This window comes from Idiotropiscis lumnitzeri, chromosome 16 (assembly GCF_059441095.1).
Source record: "Idiotropiscis lumnitzeri isolate Australia: NSW breed Sydney's pygmy pipehorse chromosome 16, RoL_Ilum_1.0, whole genome shotgun sequence".
Classification (NCBI taxonomy): domain Eukaryota; kingdom Metazoa; phylum Chordata; class Actinopteri; order Syngnathiformes; family Syngnathidae; genus Idiotropiscis; species Idiotropiscis lumnitzeri.
In genome coordinates this window covers 10807197-10834580 of record NC_142406.1, presented here as the reverse complement: position 1 = coordinate 10834580, position 27384 = coordinate 10807197, and the positions used below count along the sequence as shown (strand labels likewise).

The following is a 27384-nucleotide window of genomic DNA, read 5'->3' as shown; positions in this document are numbered from 1 at the left end:
TGCATACAAATGAGGCGGATATAATTATATATTATGGAGGTTAGCACAGCATGCAGCACGAATGTCATGAAAAAAAAACTGGTTGGTCTTTCTTTTAATTGCAATTAAAAACAGATGGCTAAGAATTTGCCAGCGACCCTGCTTTATGTATTTTAAATGCGTTGAAACCGCATCATAGTGCGACTTTTTAAACGCAACTTCAATTTCGAGCTTTATAAAACATAGGGAAAAAAAATCTCCCTCCAGTTGTTCGTCTTAAACGCACGTGCATGTCACATATGATCTTTTTTTCCGTGAAATATTTTTAAAATATGACCAATTAGTTCCAGTTTAAATTTATCTTAAGAAGATAAGCCATTGCGTTCATGAAAGCTAACATACAAAACAGAACTTTTCTAAGTATATATTTAAGATTAATGTTGATCATGTCTTTTATTTTGTACTCATCAATTGTTGTTGGCATTTTCCCCTAAATGTGAGCTGCAGAGCATTCTGCCTTGAAATGCGTTTTACAGCACACATGTAAAGCAGTGTGTGAATACATTCACTTTCCACATGCTGCCCGTTTCATTTATTGAGGCACTAAAATCCGCTTTCCTCCCTTCTGTCTAGGTCCATTGTGTCCCGAAATGCGATCCACGGGCAAAACCGCCATTGTGGAACTCCACTGGCGTGTCCAGAGGTGCTCCCGTTGACCGTGGAGTTGCTCACTTTCCAGCCGAGGCTCATGTGTGGTCCCGGTGTACGTTTTCTGCCACCTGAAGGGGAGAAAGAAGTCATCTGAAGCGCCTCGAATCAGGTTAATTTCTTCTCTTTTTTTTTTTAAACTCACCTTTCTGTCCTCGTTGTCTTTTCCGCTCCTAAACTCTGTGCTGTAAATGTTTTTGACCCTGTTCCACCCAAATGGTTTTACACTCCCCGTGCAACTGCAGTCTGGCGTCGGTGCAGACGGCAAGCGTGTATCATTCAAGTTCAAAAACAAGATTTTACTCTTAAAAAACGCACGTGGGAGCATCACAAATAATATGCAAATGTTTAGGATTTAAATATGTGCATATAGGATGAGGTATTTAGGAAATCGGAATAATTGCGCACTGGTTCATTTATGCACCGCGAAAGCGCTTTGTTCAATACTTTTAACACATCTGACGTGTCCTTTTTATTCCTTCCACTTTAATTCCAAATGTGAATCATAAGACACAGTCGGAGCCTGTTCCTCTTTTGTTAAGTTAGATCGTATTTTGCCTTTGAGTTGCAGGTGTGATAGCTCTCCGTTTTTTTTCCACCATAAAATGAAAACAAAACCAGGCCGCCCTAAAGCTGTGTGGTTTTTTTCTTCTACTGAAGGACTCAAACTACAGGAGGCTTTTTTTCCCTGCAAGAGTTGAATGCGCCAATTTAGACTGCTTTACAGCCCACAGGCCTACCTGATGTGGCGTTAAACTGTACCCTCAATAGATTGTTGACTTGGAGTCTAACGAGGTTTTATGGCACACGGTCGTGTTTGGCTCATCTATGTGTCCACTTATTTGGGGGGGGGGGGCTAAAAAAAAACACCTTGGAGTTTCTCCGACAATTCAATTTATTTGAATGAAAGAATGTTGCAATAGAGCTTGTTAAACAACTTGTGGATGTGTACACAAGGTCAATATTGTTCCTTGGTGCAATTTGGGTTTCTTTCATGAAGTCAATACCGCTTGAGAATGTTTAGTGTTTTTTCTTCCAATGAAAAATGTCAAGTTTTATTTAAGAAAAATGTCAAAGTATGTTGTTTTGAGGTTTTATGTTTTCCCTTAAATGGGTTCGCCCAGTTTCTTTCACAAAAGAATAAGACTATCAAGGTGGGGAAAAAAACTTTCTTTCAACTTAAATTCTGAAGGTTGTTGTTTTAAAATTATTGAGCATTTATGGTTTAATTCACTGTAGTTTCATTCACAACATATTACACTATTATTAAGTTAATACTGTATAAGAAAGTTTTAGTCTTTTTTTTATGTCGTTTTAAGACGAGATATTCACTCACTACGCCCCCCCCCCAGCTCAAAACTATTATACGGTAAATACCGTGAAAGTTTCTTTGACCTCAAAATACCCCCCCCCTCATATTCAAAATAACAAATCACCCTAAGACAAATTCTGCACAAACTTAAAATGACACCTTTCCCAAATATGATTGATAATTATATATATATTATATATATAATTATATAATGATAATTGCCCCTCGCCTCAAGTTGACATGAAAGCGCAATCTTATGACCCCCCCCCCTCCAAAGCATGCGTAAACGCAAAAGCAATGAACGCAACTTCATCTTAAGCACAGTAGGCCCTTTTGCTCTTTGTGCCTCTTTTCCCTCCCCCGAACTTGAAGTCGACCGTTCAGACAAAGCTTTGGCTTTGAGAGCTCTTCCCGTGCCAGACTGCACTTTGCTTGCCAAAAAGCCCACAAGAATGATGCACAGGCAGTCTTCCCTTCAAGGTTAAACCCATTTAACAGCGCTCATTGTCTATTTTTAGATTTTTTTTTTCCTCCCCAAAAAGCCAATCAGTCAGTGTTAAGTCACGGCGATTTGTCGCAAGTGCATCCTACCGCTGTTGTGTTGTTGTGTCCCTCGAGCTGCTGACTTTGGATCCGTGTAGGTGGCGACTTGCCGTCACGCTTGGCCAGTTTTGTGTTGTCTGCCTGGCTGTGGGGGGAAAAACGTCTCAGCAGAATAGCACAGCAGCTATAAAAACGCAGGTCTGTGCAGAGCTTGCATGCCTTTGCTTTTCCTGTGCATCCTGTGCTCAATTAGAGCTTAAAAGCCTCTGCACACCTCTTAGAATTAGTCTGGAGTGACTGAGAGGCGGAGCGTGTTAGTCTTAAAGTTGCAAAAGATTTGTTTTGTTTGTCCCCCCCCCCCTCCCTGTAATTTCCCCAAATATAACAAAAGCCGCAGGGCCACACGGCACGTTGCTTCCTGATGTTAAAAGCCACGCAAGAAGCATATTAGCATGTGATATTTTCAGCTTGTGTTTCACTTGGGCTACCAGGAGCCCAAATGTTGGCATGTCTTGTGGGGGCCCCGGCCAGCCACAGCGGTCTTAATCCAAGCTCAAGTCTCTCATTCAGAGCATATTAGAGTCAGGTTGCAGACACTCCAAAACAAGCTCCATGGTGGCCTCGCAGCAGCACAATCTGCTCTGTGACAGCACCGCCAAATAAAAGGCAGAAAGTGTATACAAACGCGCATGCAAGTTCGGTGTGAAATTGCTTTGAAAAGCGGCGACGACTCAAATGGCGTCAACAGACAAATTCTAAAAAATATAAAAAATAAAATACAGGAACCTCCAAGGACCTGTGGGGTGCTGTGATAAAAAAAAATGATTGCAGATAAAAACATCTGGAAGATGGTTTACCGTTGGAAGACACGCGTATTAATAAATATGTCCAGCAAAACATGAAGAAATAGCCGCGCGTAAAAGTGGAGTGGCACAGCGTGCTGGGAGAAATGGAGCGGTTTATTCCTCCGTGTTGGAATGAAGTAAAATACACTTGTAAGTCACGTACCATTTGAAATAATAGTTTGTGTTCAAATACATTGCAAGAAAATGATGACATCCGCCACTTTAAATATGTTGCCTTCATGTGGAATTTACCTATAAATAAAGGTGCAATTTGAGACTATAAATTTGATCCTCTGTATTTCTTTGGAGGAATATTGCCTCCCCTATATTTATTTTCACCTTGCTGTAGACTGTTGAAACATTAGCCGCTACTTTGAACATGACCCTGATAACCAAATGCGCACTGAGCCAAATGCTTGGTGTTGTAAAAACACCAAATGCTGATGACTAAGACAATTCTAAAAGCAGACTTGGGAGATAAGCTTGACCGTCTCCTTCCTCCAATTCACGTTGTATTGCGCATAATTCTCCACTTTGTCATTTTTTTGTTTTGTTTTGCGTCAAATCTTGCTTGTGTGCACAAAGTCATATATATATATATATATATATATATATATATATATATATTACATGAAGGTGAACTACCTGAGAAGAGTGTATTGTGATATTTGGCGATGTTATTGCAAATTATTGAGCAGAAATTGGTGCAATCGCAAACCGTCATGAAGGAATGATGGCGTAGTTTCTACTCGGTCTGATTTGTTGCAATTTCAAAGAATTCATTCCGAGTCCAACATGGCGATAAACTATCAATGTCAAGCTTAACACACACACACACACACACACACCCTCGCGCGCGGGGGTATGCACGCGCCAGGCAGCGTGCGCGCACGCACACACTGAAAAATCTGTCAATTTCTTGCCGCGTGGTCACGTGACTCCCGCCTCCGTGGAGTGGATGGCGATGGCTCTCCACGTCAGCTTTACGTCTCCAAATTTCTGCCTCGCGGACCTGCTTGAAAGAGGCGAGAAAGCACGGCGCTTCAGAGCCATGTTCACGGCGGGTGTGGAGGAATCCAAGGCCAGCGTCGAGGCGTAGAACCCGGGCTCCGACGATACCATGATGGATTTTGACGAGCGGGTCCCTGTCGGCTCCAACATGTATTTACCCAGCTGCACCTACTACGTGTCGGCGGGGACCGATTTCTCCGCGCTGCCCTCCTTTTTATCCCAGAGTCCCACCACCCGGCCCATGACCTACTCGTACTCCTCGAACCTCCCGCAGGTCCAGCCCGTCAGGGAGGTCACGTTCCGGGAGTACGCCGCCATCGACGCGTCAAGTAAATGGCCGCACCGGGGCAATTTGGCGCCGTGTTACCCGGGCGCCGAGGACATGGTGCACCGGGACTGCTTGTCGGCGCAGTCGGAGCTTTTCGGCAAAAGCAGCCCGGCGGCCGCCGCCGCCGCCTATCACCATCACCACCACCATCACGGCGCCGCCGGATCCTCCAATTTCTACGGCAACGTGGGAAGAAACGGCGTCCTACCGCAAGCCTTCGACCAATTTTACGAGACGGCGTACGGCACGGTGACGGAGAGCCCCTCCGCCAACGGCTACTCCGGCGACAAAACGCACAGCAAGCAGCCCGCTTCGGCTCCGGACGACTCTGGCTCGGGCTCCTCCTGCCGGGACGCCGAAGCCAAGGAGCCCCGGGAGGACACCAGCAGCCCTGAGCTGTCTTCCGGCAACAATGAGGAGAAATCCAGCAGCAGTGGCAGCAGCAGTAAGTTTTGCATGTATTAAAGTCGGCACCTTGCTTATGAGAGAAACTTTGTAATCTTGTGCGCCGCTGTTAAAATTTTTATATGCTGTTTTATAAGCATATAATGTTTATAGAGGGTCTGTGGACCCCCTCCTCTTCTCTCCTAGCAACAAAACTTTGTTACAAACTGCACCCTGACGTTTGAAATTGACCAAAAGAGGTGCGGTTTTCCCTTATTTCCACAAATTAATAGAAAATCTGCATGAGTCCAATAGAAACATTTTTTTTAAAACGAAATCCGTCCAGCTTTTCTTTAAATGTCTGCATTATTATGAGGGCGGTGCCTTGCTCTGACTGTCAAGTTATACGAGTTTTACGTTAAAGTACTTCGCCTCATCTTACTCACGGTATAGGCTTGGTGAATTGTCTTTCCAAAAAAAGAAAAAAGAAAAAAAAAAGCTGCAGCCACTCTTCATAGTAATAGTGAGAGGAGAATATTTAGCCCGCTGCTGCCTCCCCTGCTGGAAAAGGTCAAAGCCAACCAGCACCGACTGTTTTGACTCAACTGGGGAATGTTTTTGGTGACATATGCGAGCGAATATCTCAAGTGCTTATTTTTCATATTGTCTACTTTCCAACCATGCGAGCGCGGGAAATCATCATCATTTCACATTGAATAGGTTTGCTGCGTATTCTAACCGAGTCTCTCCATTTCCCCCCCCCCCCCACAGATGGACAGAGAACCCGCAAGAAGAGGTGCCCTTATTCCAAATATCAGATCAGAGAACTTGAGCGAGAATTCTTTTTTAGTGTGTACATTAACAAAGAGAAGCGGCTGCAATTGTCTCGGATGCTCAACCTGACCGACCGCCAAGTCAAGATCTGGTTTCAGAACCGACGCATGAAGGAGAAGAAGCTGAACAGAGACAGATTGCAGTATTATACATCCAACCCTCTGCTCTAGTGAGCGACTTATTTGGACCCACGCGGGCGTCTTGCCACCAACGCCAGGACTCTCTCAGGCTGCGGTTGTTGTCGTGCACCGCCACAATGGCCGCCAAAACAACAGTGGTGCAATTCAAGTTCGCGGACAGGCAACTGAATGACTGAAAAAACGCGAGCTTGAATGAAGACTTTTATAAAAATAAAAAAAACAAAAAAAACATTTCACTCCATAGACGTTTCTTGTGCTATTCAAGCTCTTAATTTTGGAATTGCGACTCTATTGCGCGCGCAATGAACGCCCACCTCACGCAATAGTTTGACTCACGCGTCCTTATTTTATTTTATTTTTTCAAATTCAGTTTTTACTCTGACTGAACCAGTGTATTTTGTTATCAAAATGTATTTTTTTTAATAATGAATCACAAAACGGAACTTATGTTTAATTAATAAGCGAATCAGTACAAATATTGGTGTGACCAAATAGTGTCCGAGCGAATGAGAATGTAATGTAATGTTTTTTCTTTCTTTGTGTGTGTAACTATTTATTTTGTAGCCACTCGTTTACTATGTTTTTTATGTCACGGCTAACCAAGGCAAACTTTATGACAACAAGCAGGTTAAATGTATTTATATCTACTTGTCTTTTTAATACCCCACAATGCCATTTAGAATTTCTTTTTAAACTGATTTTTTTTAAAAGTCAAATACTGCAGGCCTATAACCACCAGAGACATAAGCTCGTCCTCCGGATCCACGGGAGTTGCACTGAGGTACACGCCCAAAACACAGGTATAGAAACATGCAGCGGGTCTCCTCCTACGCACTCTAATTTGGCCTAACACAATTTAATTTTTCTTTCATGACTCGGAAACATTTTCTTATTGCGGTCTGACGCCTAATCTGAATATAAAACGTCAATTTCATGTATGCTGTCAGGGCTAAAAGCTGGTCAGGGTCAACGTATTGAATCGCCTACTTGTTAAGCCCCAAACACGATTGTGTATTATACTATATTTCCAAATAAAAACAACTGAAAATATATTTGAAGGCAGTGTTGTTTGTTTGCGTGTGTTTTGGTTTGGGTTGACAAAGCGTTATTTGGACACGTGAAGCGTTTTGCACAATATAGGAATTTTATGCAAACTTTTCTTGACGAATAGTGTAATTGAGTGTGTGTTACGTGCGTAACATTTTTGGGGGAGAGGAGAAATTGTCTTAATGCCTTAGTTTGAAGTAAATTAATTACTTAGCAGTCATGTTTTACGCCTTTAAAAATGTTCAACATTTAAAAAAAATATGCTATATGCTGTGCAAACTTATTGAGCAAACTTTTATACACACACAGCTCTGGAAAGGGTTACAGCCTCTGCAAGAATAAAAAAAAAAGATGGCTTCAAAAATAAAGGCTTGGCACATTCAAACTTTAACACCCCCAAAATCAAATAAACATATATTTCTTTGCATCGTAATGATTTGTTGACCTGAATGCAAATTCTTTGCAATGCTCTTATTTTACGTCTGTCTGGGATAAGTCATTTAAATGAACTCAAATATTCACTTTTTATGATCAATTTCTTCGAAGAATGCTTTTATCTTTTTCGTTAATAGTCACCATAACATTTTATGTGCAGAAAACATGCACTATTCTTCTCTGCTCAGTTTTTATTCTGTGCTTTTCTAAAAGTTTCTGTCTTTTCCCGTCAAAGTGTCACGCCACATATTGGCTTTGGAACAACAGCTCTTAGGTTTGGGCAGGGTCGCCATATTTGCTGTTGTTATCTCCGTGTTTATGGTAGCTAGCCGCAGCGCATTGGCGTTCATATATGACAGTCAAAAGGGTCATAAACGCCGGCGAGAGAGAGGCTGAAGTTTATGGTTGTCCCTCTGTGCTGTAGTCCGGCCTTGCCTTGCGCGCATCCCTTACATGCGCGCTGGAATTCTGGCCCTAATTACGGGACATCCTCCCCGTTGCCGAGGCAACGCAGTCGTAAAAGCTGTCTGAGGGTCTGGAGCATTTGTACAATTGGAGTGCACTGCAATAAACCGTCTGAGACCCAAGGTTATTAACTGTGTTACCAAGGAGGCGAGAGCCACGACAGGAAGAGGAAGGATAGGGGGGGAAACACTTCTTGTTGCCTGCCAGGACTTCATTTTTGGACAGGAATCCCTCGCGTGAGTCGGCCACCTCAATCATCCCGGACTGGACTCCACTTTACCACCGGGCGGCGCTATTGGAACCAATGTCACGGCCGTGGAGGTTTCACCTCTAACACAGGCAGGTAAAATCACCGCCTTTTGCCTTGTGAATATCTGCGCCTCCCTTATGGGCGATATCGAAACTAAAAAAAAGCCTCGTTGCATAGTTTCTGGAGCTCACAGCGCCGTGCGGAAGACGCTCTTCCCCGGGGCTCTTAAAAGGCAACAAATGTGCGCCATTGCATGTGCTCTTAATTTCAAAAGTCCAAGTCGCGGCTAGGAGCCGCACGCATGCCGAACCTCCAAGTAAAAGCTCCTCTGGACGTGTGGAACATGTAGTTGCTGTGTTGGTGGCTAAACCCAAAACACGCGTTCGAGCAGTCACCTTCTTAAATCACAGCAGCGCATTTATCTTCCTCATTTCCTCTTGAGAGACAGCAGCGCTTGACGTCCTTCCAAAACACTTAGCGAACGTGCCAAGTGTATAAAAAGTCTTATTAGTCAAAGTCGATTGTTGGTTGCGATAACACGCAGATTGTGTGTCCTTTTCCTTCCGCCCTTTGGACCCAACATCTTGCCCTTGAGGCTATTCGGTGTCTGTCGACGTCAGTGCGTGTGGATCCGCTCGACTTCCCCCTTTTTTTTCCTTTTTTTTTTTTTTTTTTGCTCTGGTGAAAAATAAATGCTTCCGCTGGATGTAATAAAACGCCGCATTATTGTTCATCGCTGCACTCTGGACGAACATGATCCGACCCTGAGTGCCTCTTCGGCCACCATTATATGGCCTTGATCAAAGCCAGTGGTCAGAGTAAACTGTCGGGAGGCTAAAATGGCTGGGCAGCTGTGAAAATGAAGATTTAATAGCTACAATTAATAACTGTAACGGAAAGATATCGATAGCCCCCTATTTCCTGCTCCACAACAGGCCCAAATTGTAAAATACTGGACGCATGTAATTAATTGATGTATTTAGTTCCCCCATTGGCTCATATGTCCAAGAGGCTGGCAGGACACCAGGGGAGAAGATATACTTTGAAACTGTTGTTGGTCAATTTGGCATTTTTCACTTATAAGTTTTGAAATCTAAAATATAAGCGCTGTGTTTTATAACTGACTTGCATTTATTAAAATATATGTAGAGTGTATGCTTGAGTAATGTCAAAGGAAAGTATTAAAATCTTGCGTATACAACACCGATAGTGTGTGTGGGTGTGTGTCGCCCACATTTATTTACCATATGTATGCAAATATAAATAATGTGCACAAATATGTATATCGGGGCTGTGCAATAGGCTACATGGAAAAATATTGCCATTATGAACAATGAACCATGTAATGAGTTTAATATAGTGTATTTTATCTGACTCTGACCAATCAGCTGCAACCTTAAATGCGCAACGCCATCCAATAGGTGAACAGGATAGGGGTATTAGTCTAATATTTTATTTATTATATATATATATATATATATATATATATATATATATATATCATAAAAATAAATTACTACAATTAATACATTGACCGTGCTTATTTTGCCACGTGAAAATAAATGATTTCATTCGATGGTGAAATTTTCATTTTTTCATATGTTAAGCATGGCATTACCCATAAAAATATTCAACACTCATAAAGCATGTATTTCCCCAATATCGTGCATCAGATGTATACAAATATGCATATATCCATGTATTGGTAATTCGCATCTGTCTTTATAAGCGCACACGTGGTCCATACATTGCCGGTAATTTATTTGGAGTCAAAACATGTTTTAATTTTGCTCATTCATCCGCTCGTGTTATTTTTTTTCCCCCCGTGTGAGTCTTGCAGCCCACCTGGGTCCGCTAATGTCAAAGCTAGGCGAATTTAACTTGAGCAATAAGAGTGCACATGGCCAAGGACCCTGCAAGGATGTTGGAAGGAAAGTTTTATTGTGGCCCTTATGGCCCCGAATTGGAGCAACAAGATGAAGTGTACGTGCAAACATCACGCTGTGTGGCGCATACACACACTCACGCTCACACCCCCCCCACACACACACACACTTTGAATTTGAACGCGGTGTCTCGCTGTTTGCGTGGAGGCAAACAAGTATTAACACCACTTTATTAGGTTGTTCTAACTACAATAAATGACAAATACCCCCCACCCGCTGCCCCAAAAAATATCATCGTTAAAACAGTTGTGATTCACGCTGTGGAGGCAAAATAATGAACGCCTTTATTACCTAAAATTCATAAAAGTAGGCCAATAGATTTCTGTAACATTTTAATGCTTGCAGTTAGACAACGGATATTTTCACATAAACGTATAGCTTCTATTCATCCGACTATTTGAACTGTTAAATTATAAAACCTGTTTCTCCCCCTGTCTAAATACTTCCGAATAACTATTTTACTGTTTCATCATGGTGACAAAATAGAGCTCACTGTTAAAGTTCCTTTGTAGAGCTTTGCTCAATATGTTTGTTTTTTTACACGATTCGAAATATCTGAGAAAGTGGAGGTTATGTAAGGTCATGCCTTCGAATGACAACCAAGAGCGCAAAAAAATATTCGGCTCGCTCCAATTTTCCCCAGGCCATATTAGTTTAAACAAATTGGCTCTTTTTTTTCTTTCTTTCTTTTGAGCGGAGGAGCTCAGCCAGCAGGAGCTGAGGTGGAATCCCCATCGGCAAATTTTAAACATTTTATGACCTCCAAAGTCCCGTGGCTTTTCTGTTTGGGGCGTTTTTAGCAGCCGTGCAGGTTTCGACTTGATCTGACCCATTCAGGGAGATCAATTTGTTTTGATGCAGACAGTTATTATTTATGCCTACGTCGGGGGCATGTGATGCTTTGTACATTCCTGCGTTTGTGTTCCCTTCAACTTTCGTGACGTGTCACGGGGAACGCGGATCTTTTTCATGCACTAATGGTGCAAGATGAAGAAGGCATATAGTGATGGCTGCGCTCTCTTCGTCCTCAGCTGCTTGATAGATGTTCTACGTCGGCGCCGAGTGGGCGGGACTTAGCTCCTTTGCAAGCTTCCCATTGGCCGCCCGGCGCACACGCTAGAATGAGGGGTGCTCCTAATCATATCCAGCATGTTTTGCACAAGAAATGTCAGACAGAGGGGGCTACCTTCTCCCTTCGCCAAAATACTCGACAATAATGTCATGTTCGGACAGTCCATCAGGAAATGCCTTCTTAGTGGATTCTCTGATCAGCGGCAGGGCTGAGAACTGCGGAGGTCATTACACGGGAAGCGCCGCCGTGTGCGTGCCTCACAGCGCAGCCGCCGAAGTGCCTTACGGACTACATAACTATGGATACTTCACAGGTATCCCCAAGCGGGCTGACGTGGGACCCCAAAATGTGGTCAGCGCTCCGGGCGCCTACCTGTCCGGTATGGAGATGTGGATGGACGCGCAGAGGTCATGTCGCGTGGACCAAGAGCGCTCCGTGGGTCCTCAGGTCACGCCCTGCTCATTCCCGCAGAACATTAAGGAAGAGAGCACCTACTGTCTTTATGAGCAGTCCAAGTGCCCCAAAGCTTCCGCTGCCGAAGACCTGACGTATTCCAGGTTAGCCCCGGCCAGCTCGGTGAACGATGGCGGCGGCGGAGCCGGCGGAGGAGGCACAGTTCCCATGCCGTGCTATTTCCGCTTGTCTCAGACCCATGCACAACCTCATAAACTTTACAACGCCGACGGCCCACAGTCTCCCTACTCTCATTTGGGCTCACACTCCGGCCCCCCTGCCCGCTTCCACTCGCCCACGACCTCCACGCAAGCTCCAGGCGCCGCCACACAAGAAGGGAGCGGGGACAATGAGGAGCCCGTGTCCGCGGGGAACTCGGACCGGCAGCCCCAGGCCGTGGTCGGGAATGAAGATCCACGTGTGTCCACGGATGCAGAAGACTCCTCTGCTGAGGAGACAGACGAGCAGGACAAGGAGAGGCCGGAGAAGGGCAACAAAGGTAGTCGACATTCATTGTGGGTGTTTTCTCTTAGGATGCAGCACCTGTTAAGCTTGATAACCTAAAGACGCGTCTTCGGAATATTTGCAAACTGATCAGTGCATGTCTAATACTGCAAGTATATCAAAAGGAAGACAATAGAGCAGTAACTTGTAATAACAATACACATAGGCTATATTACTTAGCTGATGAATTGACGTCGTTTGTGCTAAATTCACTTTTAAGTGAGTGTCCTATTTTTTCCTGTACAATAATATATTACGGTTTAATTATTTGCGATCGTAAACTCACACGTTAAACTTATTCACGTCATTTCAAATTTTCTACGTTGTTTAGTTTTGACCTGTCACGCTCCCATGCGCGTAAACGCGAGCTGCATCACACGCGCGCTCAATGACGCCCTGATATACATTAGCACACGTACACACTAGTGCACACTCACTGGCAGACAGACAGACAGACACGCACACAGAGACACACACAGGCTACAATAAAACAGTAAATGGAATACGAATGCACATGCACATTCATCGACACAGATGCACAAATACAAAAAACATTAACACAAAAATCATTTTAAAAAATACTCACATTGTCACAAATGGATTATGACAAATACCATACAAAAAAAAATGTTGGACTACTCGATACAAATCCACACACTTTTTGACGCAAATACGTAAATATAAAAACTCACATGAAAAAAAATAAAAAACGCGCACACAACACAATGGTACAAACACACTGACGGGACTACCACAAAAACTCCAACAGTGCTAATAATAGGCTTACACACTATTACTAAGTGATTACACACTACACACACTCTCACTGACACCAAAATACTAATTACAAATTAAAAAAAAAATCCACATTGGCACAGACGTACAAATAATCACACAGATGTAAACACAAAAATAGAAGCACACACGCTCACCTAGACATCGATGCAAATATACAAATTCACACTGACATACAACTCAAACACACGCACACATTAACTCGCCGGAAAAATACATACACTCTTAATATAGAGATGGAAACATTAAAATGTACACAAAAACTCGAGCACGCTCTACAACAACGAGTTATTAAGAAACACACACACCATAGGAGAAAATTGCGAAAATCAAAAACCAAAAATACAAAACCACACTTTTATTTAAAAGCCCATCACGCAGTCAGTGCATGTTAAAACATGTGCGTGTGTGTCGTCCCCTTTCAGGCGACAAGAAAAGTGACAACGCGGCCAACTGGCTGACTGCAAAGAGCGGTCGGAAGAAGCGTTGTCCGTACACCAAGCACCAAACTCTGGAGCTGGAGAAAGAATTCCTCTTCAACATGTACCTGACTCGAGAGCGCCGCCTGGAGATCAGTAAAAGCGTGCACCTGACTGACAGACAGGTCAAAATTTGGTTCCAGAACCGCAGGATGAAATTGAAGAAAATGACGCGGGAAAACAGGATCCGGGAGCTCACCTCCAACTACGGATTTTCGTGATGAACGAGGTGAAAACAAAACAAAAAAAAAGAACACATTAAAAGGAAAAATAAGATTATTAGTCCAATGACTGTCCCGCCCCGCCCCCCCCTCTTCCATTGCCACAACGACCACCACGCCCCACCCATTTCACATGTGAGCCATTGAATCTTGATTTCCACACATATGTGACTCAAAGTGGAAACATGTGGAATGTTTTCCGATGTTTACGTCACTCCCGTCGAATTATTGGCTAGATAGTCAAAGGAGTAGATTCCATCCAATAAAAAAAATAAAATAAAATAAACTACACATTTCTTGTTTTTAGTCAAACCTTTAGGAAAATATTTGACCTCAATTTGCATGAAATAATTATTGCCCAAAAAAAAAAAAAAAAAGAAATGACCCACCTGTGACCAAGTTAGATGTCTAGTAAGCGGGCCTCTTGTGTGTATGTGTAAACCGAGCAACAATCTTTAGTGGCGTTTCCACGAAAAAACAAAATACGAGGCACGTGCGCCCATGTTTTTGACTTGTACATTTGTTTTGTGTACATACCGACATTGTGTTTTTTTTGTGTCATGCTGAATAAATTATCGCTCTGGCGCAGTGCGTAGCTACTTGTATTTGTGTTCCCTGTGTTATCGTGTGCATGTGTGTGTGTGTGTGTTTAATCTTTTGTGTGAGCCAAACTCCCAAAATATTCCATTTGGATTGTATTTAAGACGAGAGGCAATTGTGCTTGGCAATTAGCATCGCAAATAATTAAGAAATGAGGCTCGAAGGCGTTTTAGCTGCACGCAGGCGGCTATTGTGGAGTTTTATGACTGGCTGCTATATGAGGTTTCTCCCTCTCCTCTAAGAGCTGCTTCAGTCGTGGCAGAGCCTTTCAAACGGAGAGGCGGCCCTGCTCGCTGCATGTTTCTTATTCTTGCACCCTGGATCCAATATTGCTGTTTTTAATTTGGGATTAACGGGATACGGCACAGGGATGACGTAATGGTAAGTGTGTTTAATTTAGTGTTGGTCGTGTGTCTGTGTGTGTGTGCGTGTGTGTAGAACGTGTTAGCGTGATTCTGCTTTTCTCGGTTCGGGTTGGTTTGGTGTGATTGGATTAATATTTTTTATTTATTTATGTGCTGGCTTGTTTGTTGACGTGAGGCCCCGGATAGACTGTCGAGTGGTTTAGGTAGTTTCATGTTGTTGGGGTGCATTTCTAACTCTGCAACATGAAACTGTCTTAATTGCCCCAGTTATGGACATCGACGCCGAATGGAAAGCGAATGCAGGGTTAAAAAAAAAATTAAAAGACTGAGAAATGTGGGTAACGTGATCTGAACAGGACATGAGTCGAGGGGAACGAATCAAGAAATGCATTGGCTGCTGCTGAGCTGCAAACTTCTTTTTCCCCCCATTTTAAACTATCACGACATCAATCGCGACATCTACAACATCGTGCATTGATAAAAAAAACGATACGTTGTTTAAAAATATCGTTTTTTCCTTGATATGGATGACGCAGACGCCCCAGACACAAGGCCTCGGTTACGACCACTGCAGTGGAGGGGAAGGGGAAGGTGAATGGGCCAACAGCGACCTCCGTGGGCAATGAGACCGGATGCTTCCGCTGCGCAATAGTGGCTCAGACAAAAGGAGGGGAAGGGGCTTTATGGCGAGGTTTAGATCCGCCAGACAGGCTGTTATCTACCGAAGCAAACGAGCTCAATAGCCCCCGTGGTAAAATTGGTGAAAAAAAGACACCCTGATTTAGGTTTACAGCCCGAGAGCCATTGCAATAGTGGCGTGTTTTCCTCATTTCAGGCGTTTGTGGATGGTCTATTCTGCAGACCCCTTCCTGCCTACCCCTCCCTCCACCCTCGTTTGATGTCTCTTAGCCAAACAAAGTGCACCTATAAGGTGGCAGTCGACAAATACGATGTACACCTTGTCCGTTTCTGTTTCTTTGATGACAAGGGCGCGTTCTGTGGAATTGCCTGTGGCCTTGTGAGGAAATGCCCAAAAAGAATAAGAACACACACACACTCGTGTGTAACAACACAAGCTGTCATTAAATATTTAATTTGGCGTTTGTTTGAGTGCTTTTCTCAAAACACTACAATTACTACTACTGCAATGATTTTCTATGCAATCTGTTTAGTAGTTTTTTTTTTAATTATAACGTTTTTTTTTTAATTATAACGTGCATGCTTGAAATATATTCAACGTGTCCTCCCTTGACTTCCCAGCGTCATTTAATTGTAAAAGAAAGAAACTGCATTCACCATTTGCATATTTTAGCTGTATATACGTGTAAGGCTACACCAAGGAACGAACATTTGTTCATGGTGAAACGTGTGCAGGACGCGATAACAACGTTACAAACAATAAACAAGTCTAACGCGGGTTAAAGAGCACAATTGGGCATGGCTGTTGTTTGCAAAATATTTCATTCGTGTTTACACAGTTAATTCTGAAGGCACCACGTCAAACACTCTCTTTGCGTCTTTATTTTATTTTATTTGATCCACACATATTGATTTAGGGGTCGTTTCAACACCGAAAAGTGCTTTTAGTAAATACGTGACAATTTATTATGAAACAATAATTCCAAACACAACGTTTCACGCGGAGCAAACAAACCAAAAACGGTTCATTACAATTGATAAGATAAATACTGCAAAATGTTTTTCGGGTGTTTACATAATGCGATGTTTAAATGTAAATTAATGCTTTTGTCTGTCATTTAATTTATCAAAGCAAATAGTGCGTGGCGCTTACGCACGTACGTCAATGAGTATTTTTGCCGCGTGTGCAGCTCGTGTCGTGAATTGCAAGTTATACGAAAATGTTGTTAAAAGCAACCCCCCAATCAACGTTAAAGTTAATGAGCATGTTTTATTTCCCCGCCGCAGATATTATCCAAACTGTAGGGTGCAAATAACCACTTCAATTTGGCTTTAAAATTCACCAACTAGCTGTTTTCCACATTTAATCTAATTAAACCAGCATTTTGAATGTTATTAGAGTTCAAAGAAGTGCAAGTAAGAATAAAATTCGAAAGTATTTTTTAAAACCCAAAATTACCGCATGGCTTGAACTGTTTTAAACATTGTGTTTTGGTTAGCAGGGTGCTTACGTGGCCTATAAAATAGCTCATAAAATGAGCTTAGAAAATGTCGTTTGCAGCATTGCTCTAACGTGCAGCAGCAGCGGCAAAAAACGGAGTTTTCCCTCCTTACGTCATTGTTGTTTCATTCATATTTTCTCCAATCTAGCATCTATCAGATTTTATTCATTTATTCCTGTTTTCCAACTATACTTGTTATTGGGGACCGTGTGCGTATTTAATGACCAGTGAGGATTGATTTATACTTTATTGTTCAGCCTGTATGATCACGTGCGTCCGCTGTCCAATGGCCTGCCGGCGTGGCTCCCACATTACAACCCACTGTAGTTCTGTGAGGGGCCAAGTTGCTACTTGATTTCTCCACATTGTTATTTTGTGAGGCTCTCTTTACTGCTTGTGTATGTGTGTGTGTGCGCGCGTGTTTTTTTCCCCGTCTGTTGTTGTTGCTGTTGTATGGCTCTGCTGGCTGGCTAACTTGCGTGCGTGTGAACGTGTAGTTTTGTCGCCATGTCGACATCTGGAGCGGTGACTAGTTACTACGTCGATTCTCTCATTCTCCCCGAGAGCGAGGAGCTCTCCATGCCGAGATACCCCTCCGGGCCCGGGTACCAGCACGGTAGACAGCACCCTCCTTCCATCAGTGAGCACGGCGAGCTCGGACCTTGCACCTTCACGTCCAAACCTGCCGTGTTCGGACCGTCGTGGAGCGTCCCGGCTCAGTTCCCGGGTAGCGTCTCCTCAGTGTACCACCACCCCTATGGGCACCCCCAAGGCCCGGTCGGGGCTGAGTCAGACGCCCGCTACCAGTCGTGGCTCCTGGAACCCATGTCCGGGTCTCTGCCCATGAGCGGATTACAGGCGTCGCACCATTACGGAATCAAACCCGAGGCTGCCGGTTCGCACACGGCGCTGCTGCTCTCCGACTACAGCAACGGCTCGGTGCAATCGGTCGGGGAGAAAGAGGCGCTCGCCGGCCGGGGAGTCGACCTCAACGGGGAGGGTGAAGAGAAGCCGAATATGGATCCGAGTAAGTTCCGCGTGCGTCTTTTTTTTTTCTTCTCCTCCCGATATTTCTGTCACGTCAAGCTGCATGCATGCGTGGAGGGGCGCGCGTCACATCAGATGCCATTCTTAACATGCCATTTCCTTATGCGCCCCCTCCCCGTCCCCACGCCCAACCCTTGTTCTAACGGTCCCTATTAATTGGCAACCCCTGCAACGTGGCCATTTATTTCCCTCACCCTTAATGCCGCATGCGTATACATTTCTATGCATTTAGCCGCTCGTCCCTTCCCCAAAAAGAGAGTCCTCACCCCCTCCCTCATCCCTCCCCACTCTTTTCAGATAACCCCGTGTCCAACTGGCTCCACGCGAGTGCCACGAGAAAAAAACGCTGTCCGTACACAAAGCACCAGATCCTGGAGCTGGAGAAAGAATTTCTCTTTAACACCTACCTGACCAGAGACCGTAGGTACGAGGTGGCGAGGCTGCTGAACCTCACGGAGAGACAGGTTAAAATCTGGTTCCAGAACCGCCGGATGAAGATGAAGAAGTTTAACAAAGATGGCGCAGCTAAAGATGAGTGACTGATGAGTCAAGGAGAATCACGTCGAGGCCAATGGCGAGCTTTTCTCACGCGCTCTGCTGGAGCTTCTTGAAAAACTCGTTTTAGTGTTCCATATAGCAGAACCGATTGGGCTTGATTGTCTTGTAGAAGCATGTTAGGCTCTCGTTTGAAGCGACTACCTTTTTTTATATTGCACAATTTTAACAGTGCCCCCTTTTGTTAGTTGTCCTTTTCATATGGTGTTTCATTTTTATTTTTTTATTTTTATTAGTACCTCGTTAAAGTGAATTATTTGGCCTGGTCTCTGTGCTTGTTTGTGTTTGGATGTTTCCAGCTATGTGTTTCTCTGTTGTCTATTTCACAGTCACCTGAGCTAGTTTGTTAAATGTGTTGGATTTTGTTGTTTCTCTCTTATTGTTAGAATTATGACTGAGTTTAGTCTGACAGTTATGGTAAAAAAAAGTATATATATAGGTGCTACATCTCAGAAACCTAAAGTATTAGAATATCACAGAAGCTCTATGTTACATTACATGACTGACTACCTATGTGTTATTCAACTACCTACAATAACCTATTTTTCCTCTCATAGCGAATTATTGTCGAATTTATTGATTGGTTAGATAAGCCTGAATTTAAACGTTTTTTTGTTTGTTTCTGGAAGGAAAAGCAATTGTTTAGTGAGGAGAAATTAAATAACATACTGTAGGTTATAATTGATTACCTCTCGGTCCGCCGACCGTCTGAATTTTGGTTCTCAAATGTAATTTGTACTTTATTTATTAAAATAAAACAAATTATCTGCACAAATGTCGCCTAATTGACGCTGCGTTGAAATGTGCTTATTCAACGAGGGGATGAAAAAAAATAAAAAAACAAACAAAAAAAACAAAAAAACAAATTGAGATTTTTTTTCAGCAGCCAAACAAATATGAGCATATCATTTTGGACTCCACAGGGCGTGATGGCAAAGGATGGTGATGGCTCTATAGAGCCGTAAAAGACAATTACCGCTATAACATTTTATGGGGTGCAAAGCGCTGCGAGGCAAGCCGAAGACAAAACAAGAAAAAGACACGAAGGGGCTTGGACGGATGAAGATAGCATTTCTATTTTTGGTGGATTGGGGGGAGAAAATGACGATGCATTTGTTGGACTAAATCAAAACGCCACCACACGGAAAGAAACACTTGGATTCTTCGTCAATGAGTCTTCATACAAACACGACCTCCCCCAAGGCATGGTTCAAGTCTGCACACGAAGAGATTTTTTTTTATTTATTTCTGCACAGCTTGGACAAAACATGCATTAAATGACCACCAACTGAAACTCTCTCGCCCATCGTCCCATTAAAAAAAAACTGAAAATATTGGATTATTCCGAAGCGAATTTAAAAGCAGAAGACTCGAGTGTGTTGTGACGCGCTTCGGGGGGACACAGATGGACGCAAACTTCAAAGACTTGCCAAGAGACAGCGCAATAAACCGCCTGGTCTCCTATACTGTCTGGCATTCCACTTTTAATGGCTTTATGGCCGTCCAGACACAATTAGGCTGTTTCCAGAATGGCACCCATTTGTTTTTTCTTCTCTTTGGTTCTGCACAAAAGGCCGAGCGGAAATGATCAGGTTTATTGGACTCTTCCCAACGGGGACGCGCATGCACGACTCACGGTCATTTGGACGCAGCCTTTGTTTCTACCTGGGAACCTTCCGCCCTCTGCACCCCGCGTTGCACAGCGTCGAGACGACCATAAAGACGCACAGGAGCAGCCTTTTGCATGTGGACCGACTTAAATATAGATTCACCTCTTGGGGAGGGGGCGTAAGAGGATAGGACTGAAAAAAAATTCAAAAAAACAATAGCATTTTATCTTCAATATTGTCCTTGGGATTTAATATGTGACAGTTTTTTTTAGTATAAGGCTGTAGTAACCCCGCCATCTAATTTTTGGGCATAAAATAATTTTGTAGTGGTCTCATTTTTTCCCTATAGAGCTGTATCCTGTTATGCTCATAAATTTACACACCCTAGTAGAATTTGACATGTGCATTTATTTTTGGGAAAATACGACTGACTGATGCCTGAACCATTTAATTATTTTCTTTATTGCTGTGTTTGGTTTCATTTTACTATTATTTTAATCCTATTAAAACTAATGTGCGATTAGTTTGATCACTCATTCTCCCTCATTACAATATTTTTCCAGTCTATGTTCACTTCGATTAAATATTTAAACGACTCACTCCAAGCTGGAATTATTCAGCATTTAAAACTAACTTTTACCTCTCAGAAACTCCATGCTATGAAACATAGTACAAATTCAATCTCATCTATACAATATTGCTGCAGAAAATTCATTCAAACGACGTTGTGCAGGATGTGTCATTCCCCTTCTTCTCCAGCGGGTGGCGACACTGTTCCACAACTTCCTTCTGCAATAATGAACCTGTTCTGTTCTGTTCTGTGGTGGCGGCGGCGGTGGGCGAAATATCTCGTAACATTTTTAAGAGTCCGGCCAAACAATTTCACACCTTTTTAACAGTCTCTGCACGTGCACGAGCCAAACACTTGCACACGCGCGGGGTCAGGGGCTGCTTCAACTCTGACGGGCACCATGCTTGCTTTTATTATATTTCTGTTTAACATCACGGAAATTATTAAAAATAATACATTGAAGTGTCATCAACGGAAAATATGGTTTAACATAATGCAATTTTGTTGAATCGTAGCACATTTTTACAATTGTTAGAAATATTAAAAGCTCCTGTCTATTAAAATATTTCTTAATCAATTTTGTTCATGAGTTGCTGACGTACAAGTCACGACAATGCGAGACAAATCGTTGCTATTGTGGCGCACATTTATCGTGAAAAAAAAAATCATACGCTGGAAATATAATTACTGTAGTTTACAATGTTTATTATAACATTGGTGAGACAATATTACATACGCTCTTAAAAAATAATTGTTGAGAGGTTTATTGTTGAAAATGTGATGCCGCATTATATTTTTTAGAGGATACATTATATTTAATAACCAATTTGCTTTATTATATATCTAATGATTGGTATTGAACAGTTGAGAATAGCGTCAATCCGATTTTTTGACTCAGTTTTAAGGTCGCGCAAGACAAAGAACAACATTTGGGTAACCTATATAGGACTTGTATTTTTTTAATAGATTATCATACAATGAAAACTTGAATAATGCAGCACAAAAATGTGAATGTACAGCACAGTTTTTAGGATTAGGCCTGTTTGACCTAATGACGATACATATGGATAAATGGACGACTCCAAATAGAAATATTACCCATTCATAATTTCAATGTGTATTTTTAAAATATTGTTCAAGTTGTAGTTATTGATGAAGATGCCCCGCTTTTGTGTGATATGCTAAATGTTTATGAGCGATAAGTGCTTATCCCACTGCAGCCTGCGCCATGATGGATGTCATATCTGCCTCCCGATTGGCTGACAAAAGGCAGGCCGGAGTCACGTGACCGAGTTCCTCGGTGCACGGTCAAAATGGTGTTTGGTGTAAATCTAGGCCGTATTGCTGTCATATATCACGCAAACTCGTAAAAACGACACTGAGGATTCTGGACCAACAAATCAGACAGGACGAAAATATGATTTCTTATTATGTGCGTGGTCTTCTTGGTAAATATACGGCCGTTTATAGGTTGTCTGTTTCCAAACACAGTCGAGCAATTTGCACTCTCCAGAGCCAGTCCAGTCTAGTGGAAGCGTCTCTGCTTGCTGGAGATCTTGCGTTTGACCGGTTCTGTCTGGAAGCCCGGCCCATGTCCAGCCCAGTCTGAACTCCCACCCAGCCCGTTTGTCCGGAGCCGGCCGCTCCCCGACAGCTGCTCCCATCCGGCCCCGACAGCCTGCACCAGTCGCCCGGATAAACAACACCGGATGCAGCCTGGATGATGCAAACAGCAGGTATGTGCTACTGACTCCAAGTGTGACTTTTTTCCCCCCACCTCTGCCTTCCTTTTTCCCTCAACACAAGGATACTTAGCCTAACCATTGGTGTTTCAATTAATTTCGTGAAGCCACTGGTGTTGCAAGGGACGAATCGTAAAACTTTTATTGCGCAACTAATGAGTTTTGCAGCCATAAATTCATTTGGTCAGCGCCTCTGTGTTCAGCACCAATAGACCTTGCCGTTGGGGGGTTTTCTGTGCACTCCTATTACTCTCATAGCCTCTTATCCCCTTTGTGGTTGTAAAAAAAGTGACCTTTTGTGTAAATCGCTCTCCTGCTCTGAAGCTATACTTTCTAATTGGGCCTGCACTCTGCGGAGAAAGGCTGCTGGGATTTTTTTTTCCCCTCAACGCGTTTCTTTCGATGATGAATCAATAAGCACTATTGACAGTTGCATATCAGTCACGTGAATTTACATTGCACTGGTGGAGATTTGTATTTTATTTTAAGATGGATTGAAAGTAATTATGGCGTATAGATGAAACCAAAATATGCATCGAGCTCCGCTGTAAAATTAGACAACCAAGCTTGAATTTGACTGCATTTTTTCCAGCATGTTTTATTTAACATTTTTTTTCACAAGATGCAATCCAACTCGTGTTTTTTTTCTTTTCACCAGGTGAGCGATGGCACTGTAAACCCGATCCCAGACCGAATCGGAACCAAAGTTCTTCCATGAAGCAGAGAAGCAGGATGGGGACATTTTGCACAATGAGAGACGAATGCAAATCTGGTTCCAGTACATAAGGATGCACGAAGCAGGTCGACAGCGACGCATCACAGTCATGATGTCCGTCGATTGATGCTCTGAAGAGGCGAGACTCACCGCAACACCAAATCCGCATCGAACTGGACCCTGTAAGCACATTATAATGATCTGGCACGTGCCACGCCTACCGACACTTTATGCAAAAGTCATAAAACATTTTAAAGAGAATTATATTGTGAGCTCCTTTTTGGAGAGTACAGAAATTTTTTTTTTAACCTAAAATAGAAATTGCGTGGCCGCAAATTAAACATTAAGCGTCTTGTTTTCAATAAACTACCCCGTACACGAATTCAATACATCAATAAATCCCCATTTAGAAACTCACTAAACATGCAGACAAATAACACTGATTAGACTCACTAATCGATATCCCCGAACACACACACACACACACACGCGCGCGCGCGTGGAAATGTCTTTGTAAATGTGGCTCGTATTTTAACGCCAAACGAGGAAAAATATTGTGACACACGCAAAATTCAAATATAGACATAATATCAACAATTTGTTTTTATCAAGACTACATTGTTGTACAACCGCGCAAATGTGTTTATTTTATTAACGAGAATGCGATATTGCTATAATCGATTGCTGTAATTGAACTTCATCAAATCATTATATTAATATATATTTAAAATGTACACTCAGTCATAATGCATTTTTTTACTTTACTAAAAGCTAAAATCGTGTTGCCATATGTGGTGACTGTAATTCTAACTATAATAAGATCATTTTACTATTTTGGGATCGAAATGACTTTTTAAAAAATGTGTAGCTGATGGCAAAGGTAACATTTAACTTTCGGGAATGCGAACTATGAAGAAGCGAGACGAGGCAAAATGAACGAGATTGAGAATTTACTGTTGAACTCTGCGTTCCCTCTTCCCTCACTAAGATGGCGCCTGCTGTTGACCTCCTCCCTCCTTCTTTTGTAAACCCCCGCCACTCTCCCCCCTCTCTCCCCCCCTCTCTCCACCCTCCCTTCTTGCTCCAGCGCTGGGCCATAAATCCGTTGTTGTTTATGAAAATTTACAACATGGCAATCTGGCTTTACGAGCCACCTCGGGCTCCCATTGGCCGCGCCCTGTCACGTGGCCATGAGCAGTGAACATGAACTTTTTATATATAATTTCCAATCGAGGAATAGAGCTGCAGCCTTTCATTAAACAGGCTCCGGCTCCCACACGGATGGTTTCACCGGCGTCCTTTTTAACCCTCAGTCTCTCACATGTCTTTTTTTTTCCATTTTGGAGGATTTGATGCCACAGACGCTTCCTTTCTGACGTGACTGGATGCTTTTGGCAAGATGCGTGCAAGGAGTCCCGGTGCGTCACTGGCCCCCCGCGGGACCCCCTGTCAAATCTTTTGTCATGGGACCCAACACAATAGGTAAGACAGCGTAAATATTTACTCTACGTAAGCCTGCAGACGCATATTAATCACATTCTTACTGGTGAACCTCTATTTTCTACTGATGACGATCGATGCTGGCTGATTTATAAAACTGAATTTCCCACGATAAAATTATTGTCCTATTCGTTTGTCCTTTCCATCGCTTTGCGTGTGTTTATTTGTTATTGACTTTAAACTGGGATGGGCTTCAGCCGCAGTTGAGGACATTCTGGCAGTGGAGACGAGAGCGTTTTGTCTCCCTCTTGTGGCCGAACGATTGCAGCGCTTGTCTCGAAATGTCTGACGAAGAAAGATCCGCACGTTGACCTCTATTGCAGTGAAAATATGTGTTTGAAGTGAGGGTCTCTGCGGGAGCGCGCGTGCGCGATCTTACGAGTTGTTTTTTTTTACTACACAAGGCCCAGATGGTTTAAGAACCATGACATGTCTGACTGTTGACTCATATCAGAATGATCTTTGTTAAAATGCACATTGAATTTCTCTGGTAGTTGGACTTGCACGTTGCAGAAAAAACCCACTTCAAACAAATATGTAATTATGAGATACAATGCAGAGAGTTATTAAAGCATGCAAAAATGAATATATTGAATTGTAAAAATAATGCATATTGACATAACGTTTTTATCTTATTTATTTTCTTTGCCTCCTTCAAACGTGTTTGATTTGCAATATCTGTATGTGTGTGTGACATATGTATAAACTACAAATTAATAGCGTGACAAATATAATATCATTTCAACATAAACGTTTAAGTCAGATTCTAATTCCCGTGAAGCAAAACGTGTTTTTAGAAACAACCATCGAAATTCTGAAATTTGATGCATTTATTTGCGGTCAAAATATCCGAATTTATTTTTTTGCAAAGCTTATTCGTGTTTGTGAGGAGCCTGCAGAGTGCACTGCCACCCTATAATCGCATCACCCCCAACGACCACCACTCCTTTTTTTTTTTCTCATGGCCCCTTTTTAGCTCCTGGGTGTGTCCTTGTCTCGACTTGGGGGAAATTGTTTCGTGGGAACTTTGTTGCCATTGGCCCGTCATAAATCAGCTGTTGCAGGAAGCACAGGCTCCCTTTAGTGTCCTTCACGCACGGACGAATCAACATCTCCTCTAGCTTTTTAGGGGGTCTACTGTACAGTATTTAAGACCGACTGTGCACATCATGGTTTCAATTTTTTGGTCACTATATCTCGGGCCTGCGCACATGCAAGGCAAATAGCTGCACAGGGGTGAGCAAGCGTGAACCCAAAAGCCACTTCACAAGCTCACAAAGAGGCAAGGGGTGCCATAAAAATTCCTCAAGTCTGCATGTGACCAAAAGGAGTTGCTGCCATGCTTTTAATTTAGTTTCCTGCTTAGACGCTTTCTGTCGGCGTTATATTGCTCAGTTGTCCGCAGTTCAGACGATGTTTGAATTAATAGACGGACAGATGCATTATTTTAGATTGATGTTGTATTGAAAGGTTGGTTTAAAAAATTTTTTTTTACATCGGCTGGACAAATAGTGCCACTTAGACCGACCTCTTTGTCCCTAGAACGGTATTAGGCCTAAATGTGCACATGAAGTGCCACTCTTTGTGTCCTTGTTTTTATCTGCCAACTGACTAGTTTATATTCTGTGTGGTGATTTTTTAAAAAACTGTTTAGAAAATTTTAAATTATATTCACTATTTGTACAGTATACTAAATGTCTTTTTACCATGTCTGCAAGATGAGCTTCCCTTTGAATGGGACAATAAATTATACTGAACAGAAGCGATATAGGGCAAATATCTTCTCCAAATAGTCTGTTTTGAACTTGTATTGTTTTCTCGTATCTCATTTTAACCATAAAGTGCAATGTGTGAAAGTTCAATCGTTTCAAACGTGCGTGAGTGTGTGTGCGCGTGCGTGTATGTGCGTATGCATCGAGAGAAAGCGAGAAATAGACTATGTATATGTATGTACTATATTTTTATATATATACAAAATACACTCTATGATGTGTGTGTGAGTGTGTGTGTATATATGTATATATATGTATATATGTATATTTATATAGCTTATAGCTATATATATATATATATATATATATACATATATATATATATATATATATATATATATATATAACTGTGTATATATATATATATATATATATAACTGTGTATATAAACATCTACACTATCAATATTTATGCATTTCTGTATTGGTGCAATGTAAGTATTTGAAAATTAGATTCTATTTGTGCAAATGCATTCACCAATTTTGCATAATTATGTCCAATACCTATTCCATCTTTTTTTTCCAACACGTGTGGCTGTTATACGCTTTATTTACACTCACATTGAAATGATTTTCGCTTCCAAACATGTTTGTAAATAACCATCATAGTGTGGTTAAAACAGCTAAAAAAATATTTTACGAGTGTGTGGAATACATATCGAATTACACGAATGTGTGTTGTACAACTCCCATATTATTTATGTTTGAGTTTCGCTCTTTCCCCCCAAACATTCATTCATTCGTGCCCCCATAGTCGTCTTGTGCAAGTGTTTTACGTTCATATTGCTGCATGCAAAATAAAATCTCCATAGAACGGATTTTATTCAATTAAATACCCAATTTGCATTTCCTCGTCTTGCTCACATGCACGCCAGGTTTGCATGTGATGGCTGCTCGCAAGCTTCGGGCTGCAGATATTGCACTCCCAGAACGCCTCCTCGCCTCGTATTGTTTCCAAGCAGCGCCTCCGCGTTTTTTGCCGCAATGCTCGTTAACCTCCGGATGACCCCGCTCGC

The 27384-nt window shown here is 42.4% G+C and overlaps 3 protein-coding genes across 4 annotated transcripts in view; all 3 read left to right on the top strand.

Annotated features, from left to right (window-relative positions):
- Nucleotides 1-14301, top strand: part of LOC148321395 (homeobox protein Hox-A10-like) — a 32661-nt gene extending 18360 nt beyond the window's left edge. Inside the window, exons 2-4 of the mRNA XM_088319179.1 lie at nt 613-799; nt 11259-12251; nt 13477-14301. Coding sequence (XP_088175305.1) covers nt 11393-12251; nt 13477-13751 — 1134 coding nt within the window. The 5' untranslated portion in view covers nt 613-799; nt 11259-11392 and the 3' untranslated portion in view covers nt 13752-14301. The remainder of the gene's footprint in view (nt 1-612; nt 800-11258; nt 12252-13476) is intronic.
- On the top strand, nt 4508-6119 carry hoxa11a (homeobox A11a). Of its 2 annotated transcripts, none has more exons than XM_088319181.1 (2): nt 4508-5159; nt 5882-6119. In XM_088319181.1, the coding sequence occupies exons 1-2, from the start codon at nt 4508-4510 to the stop codon at nt 6112-6114; spliced, it is 885 nt and encodes a 294-aa protein (XP_088175307.1). In that variant the 3' UTR covers nt 6115-6119. The 2 variants fall into 2 exon arrangements, with proteins under 2 accessions (XP_088175307.1, XP_088175306.1); XM_088319180.1 differs by having other exon boundaries at nt 4508-5171.
- A 3063-nt stretch (nt 14302-17364) lies between the features above and the next one.
- hoxa9a (homeobox A9a) lies at nt 17365-19199 on the top strand. The gene is made up of 2 exons (XM_088319182.1): nt 17365-17884; nt 18202-19199. Exons 1-2 carry the CDS (start codon nt 17365-17367, stop codon nt 18441-18443), a joined length of 762 nt encoding a protein of 253 aa, XP_088175308.1. The 3' UTR covers nt 18444-19199.
- The last annotated feature ends 8185 nt before the right edge of the window (nt 19200-27384 follow it).